General features: G+C 36.6%; 1 protein-coding gene across 1 annotated transcript; it reads right to left on the bottom strand.

Moving 5' to 3' along the window:
- Positions 1-5,007: 5,007 nt before the first annotated feature.
- LOC121412453 lies at positions 5,008-12,081 on the bottom strand. The gene is made up of 4 exons (XM_041605263.1): positions 11,977-12,081; positions 10,270-10,371; positions 9,102-9,239; positions 5,008-8,373 (listed from the first exon to the last, which is right to left on the bottom strand). Exons 1-4 carry the CDS (start codon positions 12,079-12,081, stop codon positions 5,008-5,010), a joined length of 3,711 nt encoding a protein of 1,236 aa, XP_041461197.1.
- Positions 12,082-12,654: the final 573 nt, after the last annotated feature.

Genomic DNA, 12,654 nt, shown 5'->3' with positions numbered 1-12,654 from the left:
GATGATTAAATGATTCAGGATATTTTCTTACGCTTTGGAGATTGGCCCCAACCTAATATTTGTTAACTTAGTGCATGTATGAATAATTTTTTTTCTCTTTTTTTCCCTAATATTTACCCACTACTTTGTATGTTATTATTATTTCACATTTCATTTAAAAAAATATTTTTATATGTATATGTTATATGTTATGTACCTGTTACATCGAAATTGTACATTAAGTTTTATACTACTGCCCTGCATCGACAGTAATATGCGTCATAACCTGGGCCTATCTTAATTGTTATTATGTTTTGTATAGACTTTGTAAATTTCTTTCCTTTATTGTGATTTCAATGAAGTGATATCAAATCAAATCGAAATTACATTTGTCGTTCAAGATCTAAAGTACTTAACATTTAACAACTACTGTTAAAACAGTAAACTGTGTTGTATAAAAACTGCGTTTTTACTGGTTAAGGAAGTTTTGATATATTTTTAAACACAACATGATAATTTTGCGACAAGGATGAGAAAAAAATGAACAAATAGATAAATAAATAATTAGATAAATATCAGCTCATTGTTATGAACAGATTTTCATTTGCCGTGCTGGTCAATATAGTTGCCGTGTTGGTCCTTGAGCTGACGTGTTGGTCCGTGTAGCGGACGTGTTGATCCTTGTAGCTGACGTGTTGGTCCGTGTTGCTGACGTGTTGGTCCGTGTAGCTGACGTGTTGGTCCGTGTAGCTGACGTGTTGGTCCGTGTAGCTGGCGTGTTGGTCCGTGTTGGTCCTTGTCGCTGACGTGTTGGTCCGTGTTGCTGACGTGTTGGTCCGTGTAGCTGACGGTTTGGTCCGTGTTGACGACGTGCTCTGCCGGCATGGTCCGTGTAGATCCGTGTGAAGCTGCCGTGTTGATGCCGTGTTTACAGTCATCCGGGGCAAAACTATCCCGGACCTCCCCGGATCATGCCGGCATTGCCGTGTTGATCCGTGAGGATCCGTGTCTATATGTGACTGGGGCTTCATGAGCAGACGACTATATGAACTTTAGAGAAGGACAGGTTTGGGACATATGTAACAAAGAGTAACAAACAAAGGAACCAGACGATCTAATGAATGGAGGACGATTTTTTTTATTAGGAAATTTGTTGTATGGCACTTATGGTATTGTTTACATTATGATAATTGTATTGTTACTTAAGGGTTATATGGTCATATCATTGACTGAATATCTCCATTGTCTATACAATAATGTATAAATTAAAGAATTGTACATTGGAATGGATATTTTACACTTACATAAGCATCACTGTTACTACCAAATTATCAAACATGTCAAAGAAGTATACACCTATTTTATTGAAAAGTGAATTCAATTAAATTGAATGAATTTATAGCCATTTGTAGAAATTTTCTATCACATCGAATTTATGAAAGTACAAATATATATGCACAAAGACAGAATGAAAAAGACTTACATAAGATTTATAACAAGTATAATGCAAACATAGAAAATAATTATTGATTCAATTATTTAGTATTTAGTATTAATTGGTTTGTGATTCCATCTTCAGCCCTAATACTAAGGCAGGGGTTGATTGAGTATTACGACAAAGGTTAATTAAGAGTGAAGAAGTATTAGAAAAGGAGGGTTTAACCCTATTTTAACCGGGCTATTCCAGACCAGGGAATCGTTTCATAGAAGTTGTTAGCACTGTCTGACTGTCAAGTTGACCTTCTCTGACAGTTACCATACTAACAACCAGAGGCAAGTGCTTCAAAACCAAGGATTTCACTGAAATTGTCAGCACCGAGAATCTAGTCAGTGCTGACGACTTTCATGAAACATCCCAAAGGCCAAATCCACTATACGGTTATATAAAATTACTGCTTTTTCACATTTTACATAAAGTTATGCACTCTGAAAAAAATATTGGGTAAAAGTGCTCAATGAGGGTAATTATGTGTCCAACCAAAATTGGACATTTCTTTTGGGCATTGTTATTGATCCAGTGTGATGAAAACTTTGCCCATTCTAAAGTAATGGCTGCTTATTTTTTAACTAAACTGGACAATATGCTTCCTGCATTGGGTAAAATCCTGCCCAAAATTGGTTGGACACATAATTAACCTCGTGGTGGTGGAACTTTACCCATTATTTGTTACAGTGTGCTTTCAATTTCTTAGGTACATGTTTTGATACAGATTCACATCGTCAGTTTGAATTTTGCTAAATATAACCTAGTTTTACAAGTTTTATGATTATCTATCGAAAAGTCACCGTGCTTAGAGAAGAAGACACATATTTGTTTGTTTTTTTAATTTGCAATAGATAAACATCATAAAATATGTGAAATGCAATTCGCTAGCTATATTGATGAGTTTCGTTTTCGATTTCCAATATCAAATATGTTTGAATTGGCAAATATTGCCATGGTTTTATTTCCAAAAGAAGCTAGATCCATGCAGAAAATAAAATTTCCAAAATTCTTTTGAAATAATAAATGAATGCTGTATATTTTTCAATACTGATCTAATTGATCTAAGATGATAGGTCAATCATATATATATATATATATATATATATATATATATATATATATATATATATATATATATATATATATATATAACTGCAGTCGCTTAGGGAAAGTGGTGATCAAAAAAATGTTTTTTACAGAAAAATACCAAAAGTGGATTCAGCTCGTTTTTGGAACAAAAAAAACTCCTCATTTTATGACTACACTGTACGTATACAAAATATCATCAAAAGTCAATAACTGATGCAATACACTAGGCAAATAAAGTCCTTTGTATGTATCACTATAATATGATCATCATCGTCGTCATCATAATCATCGTCATTAGTATTACCAACCCTTAAAAAAGAACATTCAGACAAAAATATGACGTAAAAAAATTAATCTTATTCCGTACTCATAAAACTATATTTTACAGGTCTTCAAACCCTAAGCATTAGCCAAAATTATTAGAAGCCAATCAAGTATGTCCAGAATTTTTTACATTCTCAGTCATACGTATCAATATCAAAATGCCCAAACAAAGCTTAGAATGTCAAATAGTATAAAATGCTACACTAATAAGCAGGCAGCGTTTCCTTTTCATTAGGTACGCTGCTGTCGATACGTTAAAATTATGGTAACTCTTTTCAGAGTAGTTGATGTAATTCCTCATTAGCAATCTATTAAAAAAACGAATTCAATTTTATTTCACTATATTTATAATAAAGTCTTCAATTATTTCGAAATAAAATGAAAATTCATGTCATCAAAGCGATTTCAATTTTCACATAATTTTTCAATTGAGATTTTAGTGGAAAATTTCACGTTAAAATACTTTCTAGTATACACATGCATGTTGGTGCTATTAGCAACGGCATATCTAATTTTCGGGGTATATCATTTCGTGTCTTTTTCGAACAATAAAACATGGATTTTTATTTTTCTTTTTTCTCCTTTTAGGTTTATGCTGCATAATACATTTTTCTACCTCATTTAAATTACGCTAATATCGTTTTGGCAAATAGTAAACATCCTACTAAACAACATTTTCTATATTACAAACAAAAACCCTTTAAATACACAGTTTCATTATCAGGCTAACTCTCTGAGCCATTTTCATCAACTTAAACTTGGCTATATACAGGATGTTTGTCATTTTATATATTCTAATGAAAATTTTATAACTAAAATGACGAGTCCAACCAACCAACAAAACTTACTTACGATATATAGACAAAAAAGCCAACAAGCACATTTACGAAAATTCTATCGAAATCGGATGTGAAATTAGAAAGTTATGACTTTTTAAGAGCTTTCTCTTAATTTCACAAAACAGTTATATGTACATCCTGAATGTTATACACATGAGGGGACTGTTGAGGTCGCCCACATGACTCACTCGTACGCTCGCAGGATAAAACCGCTAATGTTAAGTGTATACTTAAAATATAAATAGTATTTCGCCAAACTAACATGTACATTTAAAATGTCGAACTCTATTCCCTTTTGACTTTTTCTCAATTATATTTTTCGTCTGATTATGTTATACACATTTTAAGTTCGGCTTGTGTGTTTTAAAATGTCTGTTTTTTTAATTTACTTCATCCTCCTTGCAAATGTTTCAATTCCCATCTTGCCAATTTAATCATTTATATAAATTTCCATCTGCATTACAGTTTATCAAGTTGGCCCTTTTTTATTTTACAAAGGAAACTGTTCTTCAAATTTAGTTCAGTCATGGGTTATTGTTGTTTTATGACAACAAAATGTGTGATTTATACATTTGCAGGCATATGTTTATGGACATGTTACAAGATATTGTTTTATTGATGAGTGAATTTAGCCAAATGAGAATTTAATTGAATTGAAACATTTTCCAAATGTATAGTTGTGGAAGATTAGATTCTGATTCTGACCGTGGAGCTAACAAAAATGATGAACTCTGAAAAAATGTGTGAGTGATTGACCATGTTTTAAAACCATTTTTCTTGCTTACTTGCCATAATAGACTGATTTTCAGTTTTCTCTAAATCTAATGCTTTTTCCTAGATTTAATGTGATTATAAACCACTGTGTAAGTCATTTGTCCGACTGTAACGAGTTATCGCAATTAGCCTAAATTTAATGGTTTATTTTGAATGGCTTGCAAATTTACCTGTCATGATGGTATTGGCTCTTTTATCTCCAATCTTTCGATTCTCTTTTTTAACAAAAATAATACTTTATTAGTGTAACTCGAATAAATGTTATAAAAATTCCTTTAAATCTTGAAAAATTCATCATAGGAAAAAGTAAAGAAAAGGGTGTACCCTTCTTTAGCAAAAGCATTCGCCAAAGGAAAGTTGCTACGACTGAGAGTACCAACAACAATTCATCTTATTCTACATTTGATATGATGGAAACATCATAATCTATTCTTGCAACCCTGCCTGTTAAACGGAGCTTGGTTGATCTCAGTAATTCACCCCTCCCCCATCCGAAAGGGATATTTTCTACAAGTTCTATAAGAGTGAACACCGAGTTTTATCAACATTTTCAGCGTTATCTGATCTTCTCCCCTTCCGTCGGCCCGCTGCCTTCAGAGGCGGTACCATTTTCTCTTGAAACTGCATGTGGCTAGCTGAATTATCGAAAGAAATCTCCCTGAACAATGTCTTCAAGATGGCCCCAAAATGCTTAAGTTTAAAGAGTTGCTCTTGAAGCACTTTTACCTGTTCTGGTGTCTTTATATTTTCACTGGCCCCTTCGCCAATGGCATTGTCTAGAATTTCTCTGTGTTGAGTGTATTCCGATTTCATGTTTGCCATGGTCTCGAGCACATTTTCATTTCGTGTTTCTGCTGGTTTTGCTTTTTCTTGCTTTATGCACATATCGAGGTAGTCGCCTACAGCATCGTTGTATGGGATAAGAGCATTAGCATTAAGGAACGAGCCGAATTTTGCTCCAGTTTTCATAATGATTTGTTGTTCCTCTTCCAACTCAGCGACTTTCTTATTGATTTGCTTTACATATTCTTTTTTCTTTTCATTTTTGTCGCGAATCTTATTTATTTCAGATTGAATTTTTGGGGATAAAAACTTTTCTGGCTTCACTGTCAAGTCATACGTAATATGCATATGGTGCTTATAACTATGCTTACAGTTACTGTTCGTACAGTATCCTCCGCTCATGGTCGCACATCCGCGGAGCTGTGTATTATTTGTTGTTTCGATTGTCACATTGTCAAGGTAGCAGTGGTCGTGACATATCTGCTCGTATACTGTGTTTTGAACTCTTGTTTCACCTACTGGGACATACTTGATGCACTCTGGGGCAGCACATACCGTCCTTGGATAGCCAAGTTCCTCTCTTTTAAGACTGAAACCTGTGAAATTCAGGTCTCCTTTTAGAGAATCTATTTCAGCATTAGCCAGACCAATATTTGATTTGGCTTCTCTCGCCGCCTCCAAATTGTACGTGATTGTGTGTGCCACTTCTGCCAAGGGTTTGCTCATTGCTATAATAATTCTGCGTGCTTCATTTAAGCCGAGGGTCTCCTGCAAATTATGTGGTTTCAACTCAAAGTCAATGTAACTAAAGAGACGTTTTGTCTCCTTAACAGACCTTTCCCAACTTGACGAGTAAGTGGAAATATCCTCCTCGCTAAATTTAACACCATTCTTTATGCATGCAAGAAATCGGAATGGTTCGTTATCGAAACAAAAGTAGTTGTCCTTTGTTGCTTGGATTCCGATATTTTTGTTCCTAAGCTCTGTATTAAGGATAGGCAGTGTATCGCCAGGCTGATAGAAAGTCTGTCGAGCATTCGTGAAACAAAACACAATATTGTGTTTGGCTGAACTGTGTAACTGAACGAGCAGCTCTTGAATGCAAAACCGGAACATTGCAGTTAACCTTGAATTGTTCGGCTTTAGAAGGATGCATATTGCATGTATTTCCGAATAGTACGAAAGGTACGATAGTATGTTGTTCATATTTTTCACATCCTGTTCGATTCCACCAGTATCTCCTATACCCGGTGTGTCAATCAAGCGCACCTGTCTGTCACCAACATAGAATATATATGACTGGGTTTTTTTCGTCGAGGATTTGCCTTCTTCCTGTACCTCATTTGGGTCATCTGTTCCTACCTTGATTTTTTTTGCCTCGCCGTCTTGCGAAAAGACAAAGGATGATGGAATCAATACAGGGAAATCCTGAGCAATCATCGCCTCATTTAAATTGGTATATGACAGGTAGTTTTGAATCCCATTGATCCAAGTGGATTTACCAACTCCTGTCTCACCAAGTATGAGTACGTTTAGTTCTTCGGTTAGTTTCAAAGAAGAAAGGCCATCACCCAGATAGTCTTTCGGATACTGCATGAAATTGATACCATGTTGTGGATCATTGCAGCGGAACTGACAAAAATATGGGTTTGATTTACCGCAAGTGCAGTAAAGGAGTTTGGAAGTTGTGCCATACCTCATACATTGTTTGCACTTCGAACACTTCCATTGTAGATCGATGTTAGGACAACTCCCGTTTCCTGGAAAAGAATTAGGACATCTGAGCTTGAGGATTGTCAGTTCCCTAGGGAGAGAATATTTTGGGTCAGGATTCATAACTTGAACCATGCACTCCTCAAGGTACTGACCCTCATCCTCATATAGATCATCAGACGTTCGTGTACCATTTACGTACTTCTCAATGGTAACTTTCTTTATTTTATCTGGCCAGACATTGTGTGATACAACTTCTTCATCTACTACAATGAATTCACAAGCCTCGTTGCCATGGAATGTGGAAAAGAGACGCATGAAAAAGTCGTGATTTTTCTCAATAGCTTCCCTATCTCCGTTTTTTACTACGTATAAGATGAAAACTTGTTTTTGTGCATCTTTAACAAGCTGATTTTTCTTACCAATACACTTGATTCCCTTGCTTATCATAAACTTGATCATTTCTATTTTCATAACGTATGTTTCGAATTCCTTTTCGTACTTTGAAGTAGAGATATCCTCAAGCTTTATTTTCTCTAATATATCTTCTAGGTCACTAACAGGAACCTTTCCCGATCTCACACTTTTCAATACTTCCTGGAGATCTTTTTTGAAACGACATTCTTGGTTAGTGACCTCCACCCAGGCCTCATCGATTCTCACCAATGCTTCATCGGAAATGAATTCATTATAAAAATGCATATCGTGGTGTATGTCATAAAGCTTTCGACATTTTACTTTCACCTTTTCCAAGATCCCGGTACTCCTCCGAACAGTACTCTCGTCAATTTGTTTGTAAGCCATCTCTATGGCAGTTTGGACCCTGCATTTTTTTCTGACATTTTCAAGTGGCGTGAGATAGTATGTGACGGGAACCCCTTTACCATCGTTAGTCTTTTCCACAAGCGAAGGTAAAGATCTCGCAAGATCAACAGCTCCCTCGAACGTGATTGGGAGATCTTTATCTGAAGCTTTCACATCGGCGCGACATTTAAATGTAAACATTTTCTTTTTAGTTTTACCTCTATCCTCTAAATCAACAGTTGCCTTCCCTTTCGTATCTAAGAGAACCTTAAATTTCCCCAATTCTGCCTTCATTTCTCCCTTTACTTTAGTCACATCATCATTCTCAGTATTCTCATACTCGCACGTGATTGTACACTGAGCTCCCCAATCAATACCTACTACAACGTGTGTTGCATCGGGGTTAGTATCTGATAATATTTCCTTGTCGATAAGATGTTTGTTCTGGGTCAGCATCACCTCCTCGTTAGTTGTCTTTAGCTTGTAGATGAGACTCATGCTATGGGCCCTTGCACTTTTCTGCTCATCTGCAAGGTAAGTTCCAGAACCACCAAGTTTCACCATGCCAGTAAATACACTTGCCTGATTGATAAAATGATACGTAAGTATTATGTTAATTTCACCATCGAGTAGGAAAATTCGTGTTGTGGGTTTGGGAAATTGACAATATGAAGAAGAAAGCTTTTGCATGGCTCAATCACAAAATGATGATTTTTGGAACAATGCAATGCCCATGAAAAAATCTGATAATTGCAAGAACAGTGGTCGTTGAGGCAGGGTGTATGCATTCAATGTCTTGCTGGTTTCAGGAAAAAAAAATATTCTATGCGAATGCAAAACATTTTCTACACTAGACATCCACTTCCAAATTGTGTATTCAAAACAACTGAAGCGAGAACAATGAAATTTGTATAGAATTTAGAACAAGAGATGAGCAACGGATTCATAGCGTTTTCTAACAGATGGCACGATTATTTTCCCCTTTTCATCCTCTTTCCATCCACAAGTCCAGTTGGACGGGCCTTAAGCATGTTAAGTGATAAACAAACGAATGGCTGATTTACAATACCATAAAATACTGGAAAGCCTTGGTCTATTTGTCGTTTTCGGTAAAAAAAATTGCAGCTTTCCTGTTAGGATTAGGTCTTGTGTGAAATGCAAAGGTATGAAGGTTTACAAGGGTTACGAGTTTTGTTCAACATAATGGATGTTACCAAGAGTGGCCGGTTTATGGTATTGTCTAGATGAATTTTTTTAACCATTCCCGGAGAGAGAATTAAGGCTTGAGGAGTATGCTATATTTTACTGACCTCAAGTTCAGCTTCTACATTGAGTTTTTGGCACTTTTCCTGTAAGCTGTCCACCATTGTAAGTTCAATGACAGTCTCAGCAAGGTCCATTCTTTCCACCATGGAATCGTCAAGTTTTGAAACCAGTAAAGTGTCTTTCTATATAAAAGGAAAATTGTTTTAAAAATATATGCAAATCATCGCAATGGGTCACAAATTTCGACCTAATAATATAATGGGCTGGTGCAAAATTATCATTAATTTTACACTTCAATCTGTACCTTATTTTGGTGGGTTAATTTTATATATACATGTACACTTTTTCATCTGGCTTCATCATCTCGAAAGCGGTTTTATCTGGTTGTTGACGTCTTCACAAAATCTAGATCCCCAAAAGCTAGAACCGCACATACGGGTATTCTCGATGCGTTAAACTTGGCAGCCCTTTTATACGCCACACATAAACAAAATCTGCTCTTATGATTTCATATTTCTCGCCTGCCGAATGCAATCTGAAAAGTGGCAAGCATCAAGCCGAAGGTGGCCAGAAACGAACCGAATTTGACCTGATTGATCCGATTACAGCCGCCAAATGACGACCCTAATGTTGATACGAATCGGCACGAATATGCCGAGTTCGGACTGTTTTTCCCCGGATGATACGAATGGGTGCGAATCTGCCCAGAACACTCCGAATTCCTCTCATAAGTAAAGTGGGTGTCATCCAAATACATCCCGAATGTGGCCTGAATTTTATAAAATTATATTATGCATGGATTAAAATATGAAAGATATATATGGGTATATATCGTATCATGACCTACCCGGATGTTTTGGTCAGATAGGGTAAGGTCGGAGGAAGAGTCCAATGAAACCAAGGCAGAGGAATGGTCAGATTAGTGCCCGTCTGGGCAGAGTTACTGCGACGTTTCTTCGACCAAGATACCCATGTTTCCTTCTTTTTTTCAAGAGTATATGTCTCTATATCACGACGAGCCGGTCGGATTAAATTTCACGGGTGAGGACGAGCGTCGGAGTAGCCATGACCTTACGACCTTGCGACCCATGCAGATGTTTATATGAGTTTCCCCTTTTCCCCTTTATTCATAGAGCATTTCCCCCCTCCCCAAGACAAAAATCAAAGTTGGTTCTGATATATATTTTTAGTCATTGTTGTTGCTCTTCTTACCAAAAAGGTATCCGTCCTGATGTCGTACAAAGCCCCAAGCCTGGCCACCCTCCCCAGACTTGCTCGGGTTACGTAAACTCCAGTCATGGCTTGTCCGGCAACCTAGATAATAATAATAATAATAATAGGCATTTATATAGCGCCATCTATCTAGAAATATTCTATTCCGAGGCGCACAAGAAAAGAAAGAAAGAGAAAGTTTGGATGAGTGTCAAAGTGCCAATAACTAATACTATTAGAAAAGATAAGATTTCAGTTTTGATTTAAAGGTCTCCAGTGATTGTATAATTCTTAAATTTAATGGCAAATTATTCCAGACAGAAGGTGCTGAGGCAGAGAAAGCTCGTGCACCATATGAAACACGTGACTTGGGAGTCTTCAGAAGTTGCTGGTGTGATGATCTCTTTTTAAATATAAATACCTCCGCCTGGCACCAAGCAGTTTTGTTTATACATTTACGCCTTGAAAAGGGGTTGGTTTTTGGAACTCACTTTGCATGAATTGAATGCCGATGCTTGGGGGAGGTTTCGAGGAAACATGGTACACGTAAAAGTAGACTTACGATGCACATAATAATCGGAGGTAATTTCGAAAGGGTTTCAACGAGCAGTTCGTTATAATATTATAGGCCTCCTAATAAGAAACCTTTATTTAATAGGAGTCGTTAATGTGCGATGACTTGTGTGGATTTTTATTTGTGAAAAGGAAATAGAAAAAGCACTTCACAATTTAACCTAGTTATACCTCATGGTTCAAGGTATATCAAATAGGCCTATCTGGCTGGTCGATGAATTGAACTGAGATAATATCGATGATATCATTTTAAAAAGAAGGATAATTATAATAGATTTGGTATAAATGATTAAGGCGGCAAATAAAATGATAAACGAGGAGGAGCAAATTCTTGGAAGGCACTGAGTGTAATGGGCCTGTATGGGAAAGCCCGAAATCTTGTACATGTAGATGCACTATGCTGTCATCCCCCCCCCCCTTGCTTCGCGGTACACAATACGGATGCCTTAATGCAATAAGCCATGTAGGTAAACTGGCAAATCAAACGAAATTTACCGATTGCACAATCAGAAACCAGGTTACAAAAGTACAGCTCCTTTTTACAGCGTGTGAAATATGTTGTTGGTGGCCCGTTGATTATGAAAATGTTTCTAATGGGCTGGATGCAATAATTTGGCTCGATTATTTCTGCAGTGATATAGAGCTAAACTGAATACTGAAATAATAATGATAATATATAATCAAAACGATAATAGTTATAGTCATTTGAAACAGATTATTTGAAGCTTAATCTGGTTTTGAAATATTATAAGTTCGGACACGCACATGTATGCAGATGATATTGCATCGCCGGTTGGGTTTGTACTGTAAGGAATTGGAAAATTAAAGTTAGAAGATGTTTCATTAAAAGATGAAACATAAGGAGCAGTATCACTGATTATTCCATGATTATGAAGGCGGCTTGCAAATGTTTCGGGAAGCTGCTCCTTTCGTGTTAAGCTCATAATAAGTGATAAATCGAAAGGGAAAGCAGAGGGACAAACCCGTTTGGTGCTTGATACAGACTTAGGTGTTCTGCCCAGGCTTTTTTCTTGTTTTCTTTTGCAGAGTCGGCTCTTTAAATAAAATGGATTCAAGCGGACTACTGCGAGACAAGGTAGGCTGGCAGGAAGGTTTGATGACAATTGGACCTACTATAGTATGACCGGGAACGCTCCAAGTTTGGCTGCCAAAGAGTTTCCCTTTGGTTGGATCTAGTTCCTGACCAGATAGCCTAGAGTCCATGGTAATGGATGTCATTTTTGCCGTTAATACGCTTTTGTAATAAATAGAGCTGAACTGGGTATAGTCTGAGAACTATGCTGCCGGGAATTACCTTAATTGGAGCAGTGGTCAACGTCTTCATCTTCAGATAAATTTACCGACAGGTGTGGTTTATAATACGTAGTCCAAGGAAAAGAGGTTTTCTTCAGTAAAAAACCTGGTGAACAAACATCTTAGCCTTCAAGGAATAGTTTCGCAGCAGGGAAACCAATTTCATGTTTGAAACATCATGATACAGTGGGCTTTCTTGAATGATGAGCCATGATATGAGGAAGAATTCATTATGATTTCATTTTCAGACTTTTTATGAGGTCTTCCATATTATTCACGTGGAAGTTTTTGGAACTTGAACATATGAAGAAAGCCCTTTGCCTCGTGCTTTTGCCAACAAGAATGCAAAAAATATATTGTTCAGGATAAATATATGTATGCATGTATGAATGTATGACACGTCATATTTTATTCATTATCATTTGAAGGCCTACTCGTTGGATGTTATTTGAATTTTGAAATAAACAATTATTCATGGATGTGGAGAAGATGATAAGA

The sequence above is a fragment of the Lytechinus variegatus genome, chromosome 4 (genome assembly GCF_018143015.1).
Source record: "Lytechinus variegatus isolate NC3 chromosome 4, Lvar_3.0, whole genome shotgun sequence".
In the NCBI taxonomy this organism is placed as follows: domain Eukaryota; kingdom Metazoa; phylum Echinodermata; class Echinoidea; order Temnopleuroida; family Toxopneustidae; genus Lytechinus; species Lytechinus variegatus.
Note: the sequence above shows the minus strand (reverse complement) of the source record. Positions and strands in the feature narration are given on the sequence as shown.

What these genes read in the sequence shown, in the direction of transcription:
- LOC121412453 (XM_041605263.1), bottom strand. Translation starts at nt 12,081, where the DNA reads ATGACATCCATTACCATGGACTCTAGGCTATCTGGTCAGGAACTAGAT. An exon ending in TCAGGACGGATACCTTTTTG is followed by an intron (nt 9,240 to 10,269) that starts GTAAGAAGAGCA and finishes CCTTTTATATAG; the next exon opens with AAAGACACTTTACTGGTTTC. An exon ending in ATGTAGAAGCTGAACTTGAG is followed by an intron (nt 8,374 to 9,101) that starts GTCAGTAAAATA and finishes TTTATCAATCAG; the next exon opens with GCAAGTGTATTTACTGGCAT.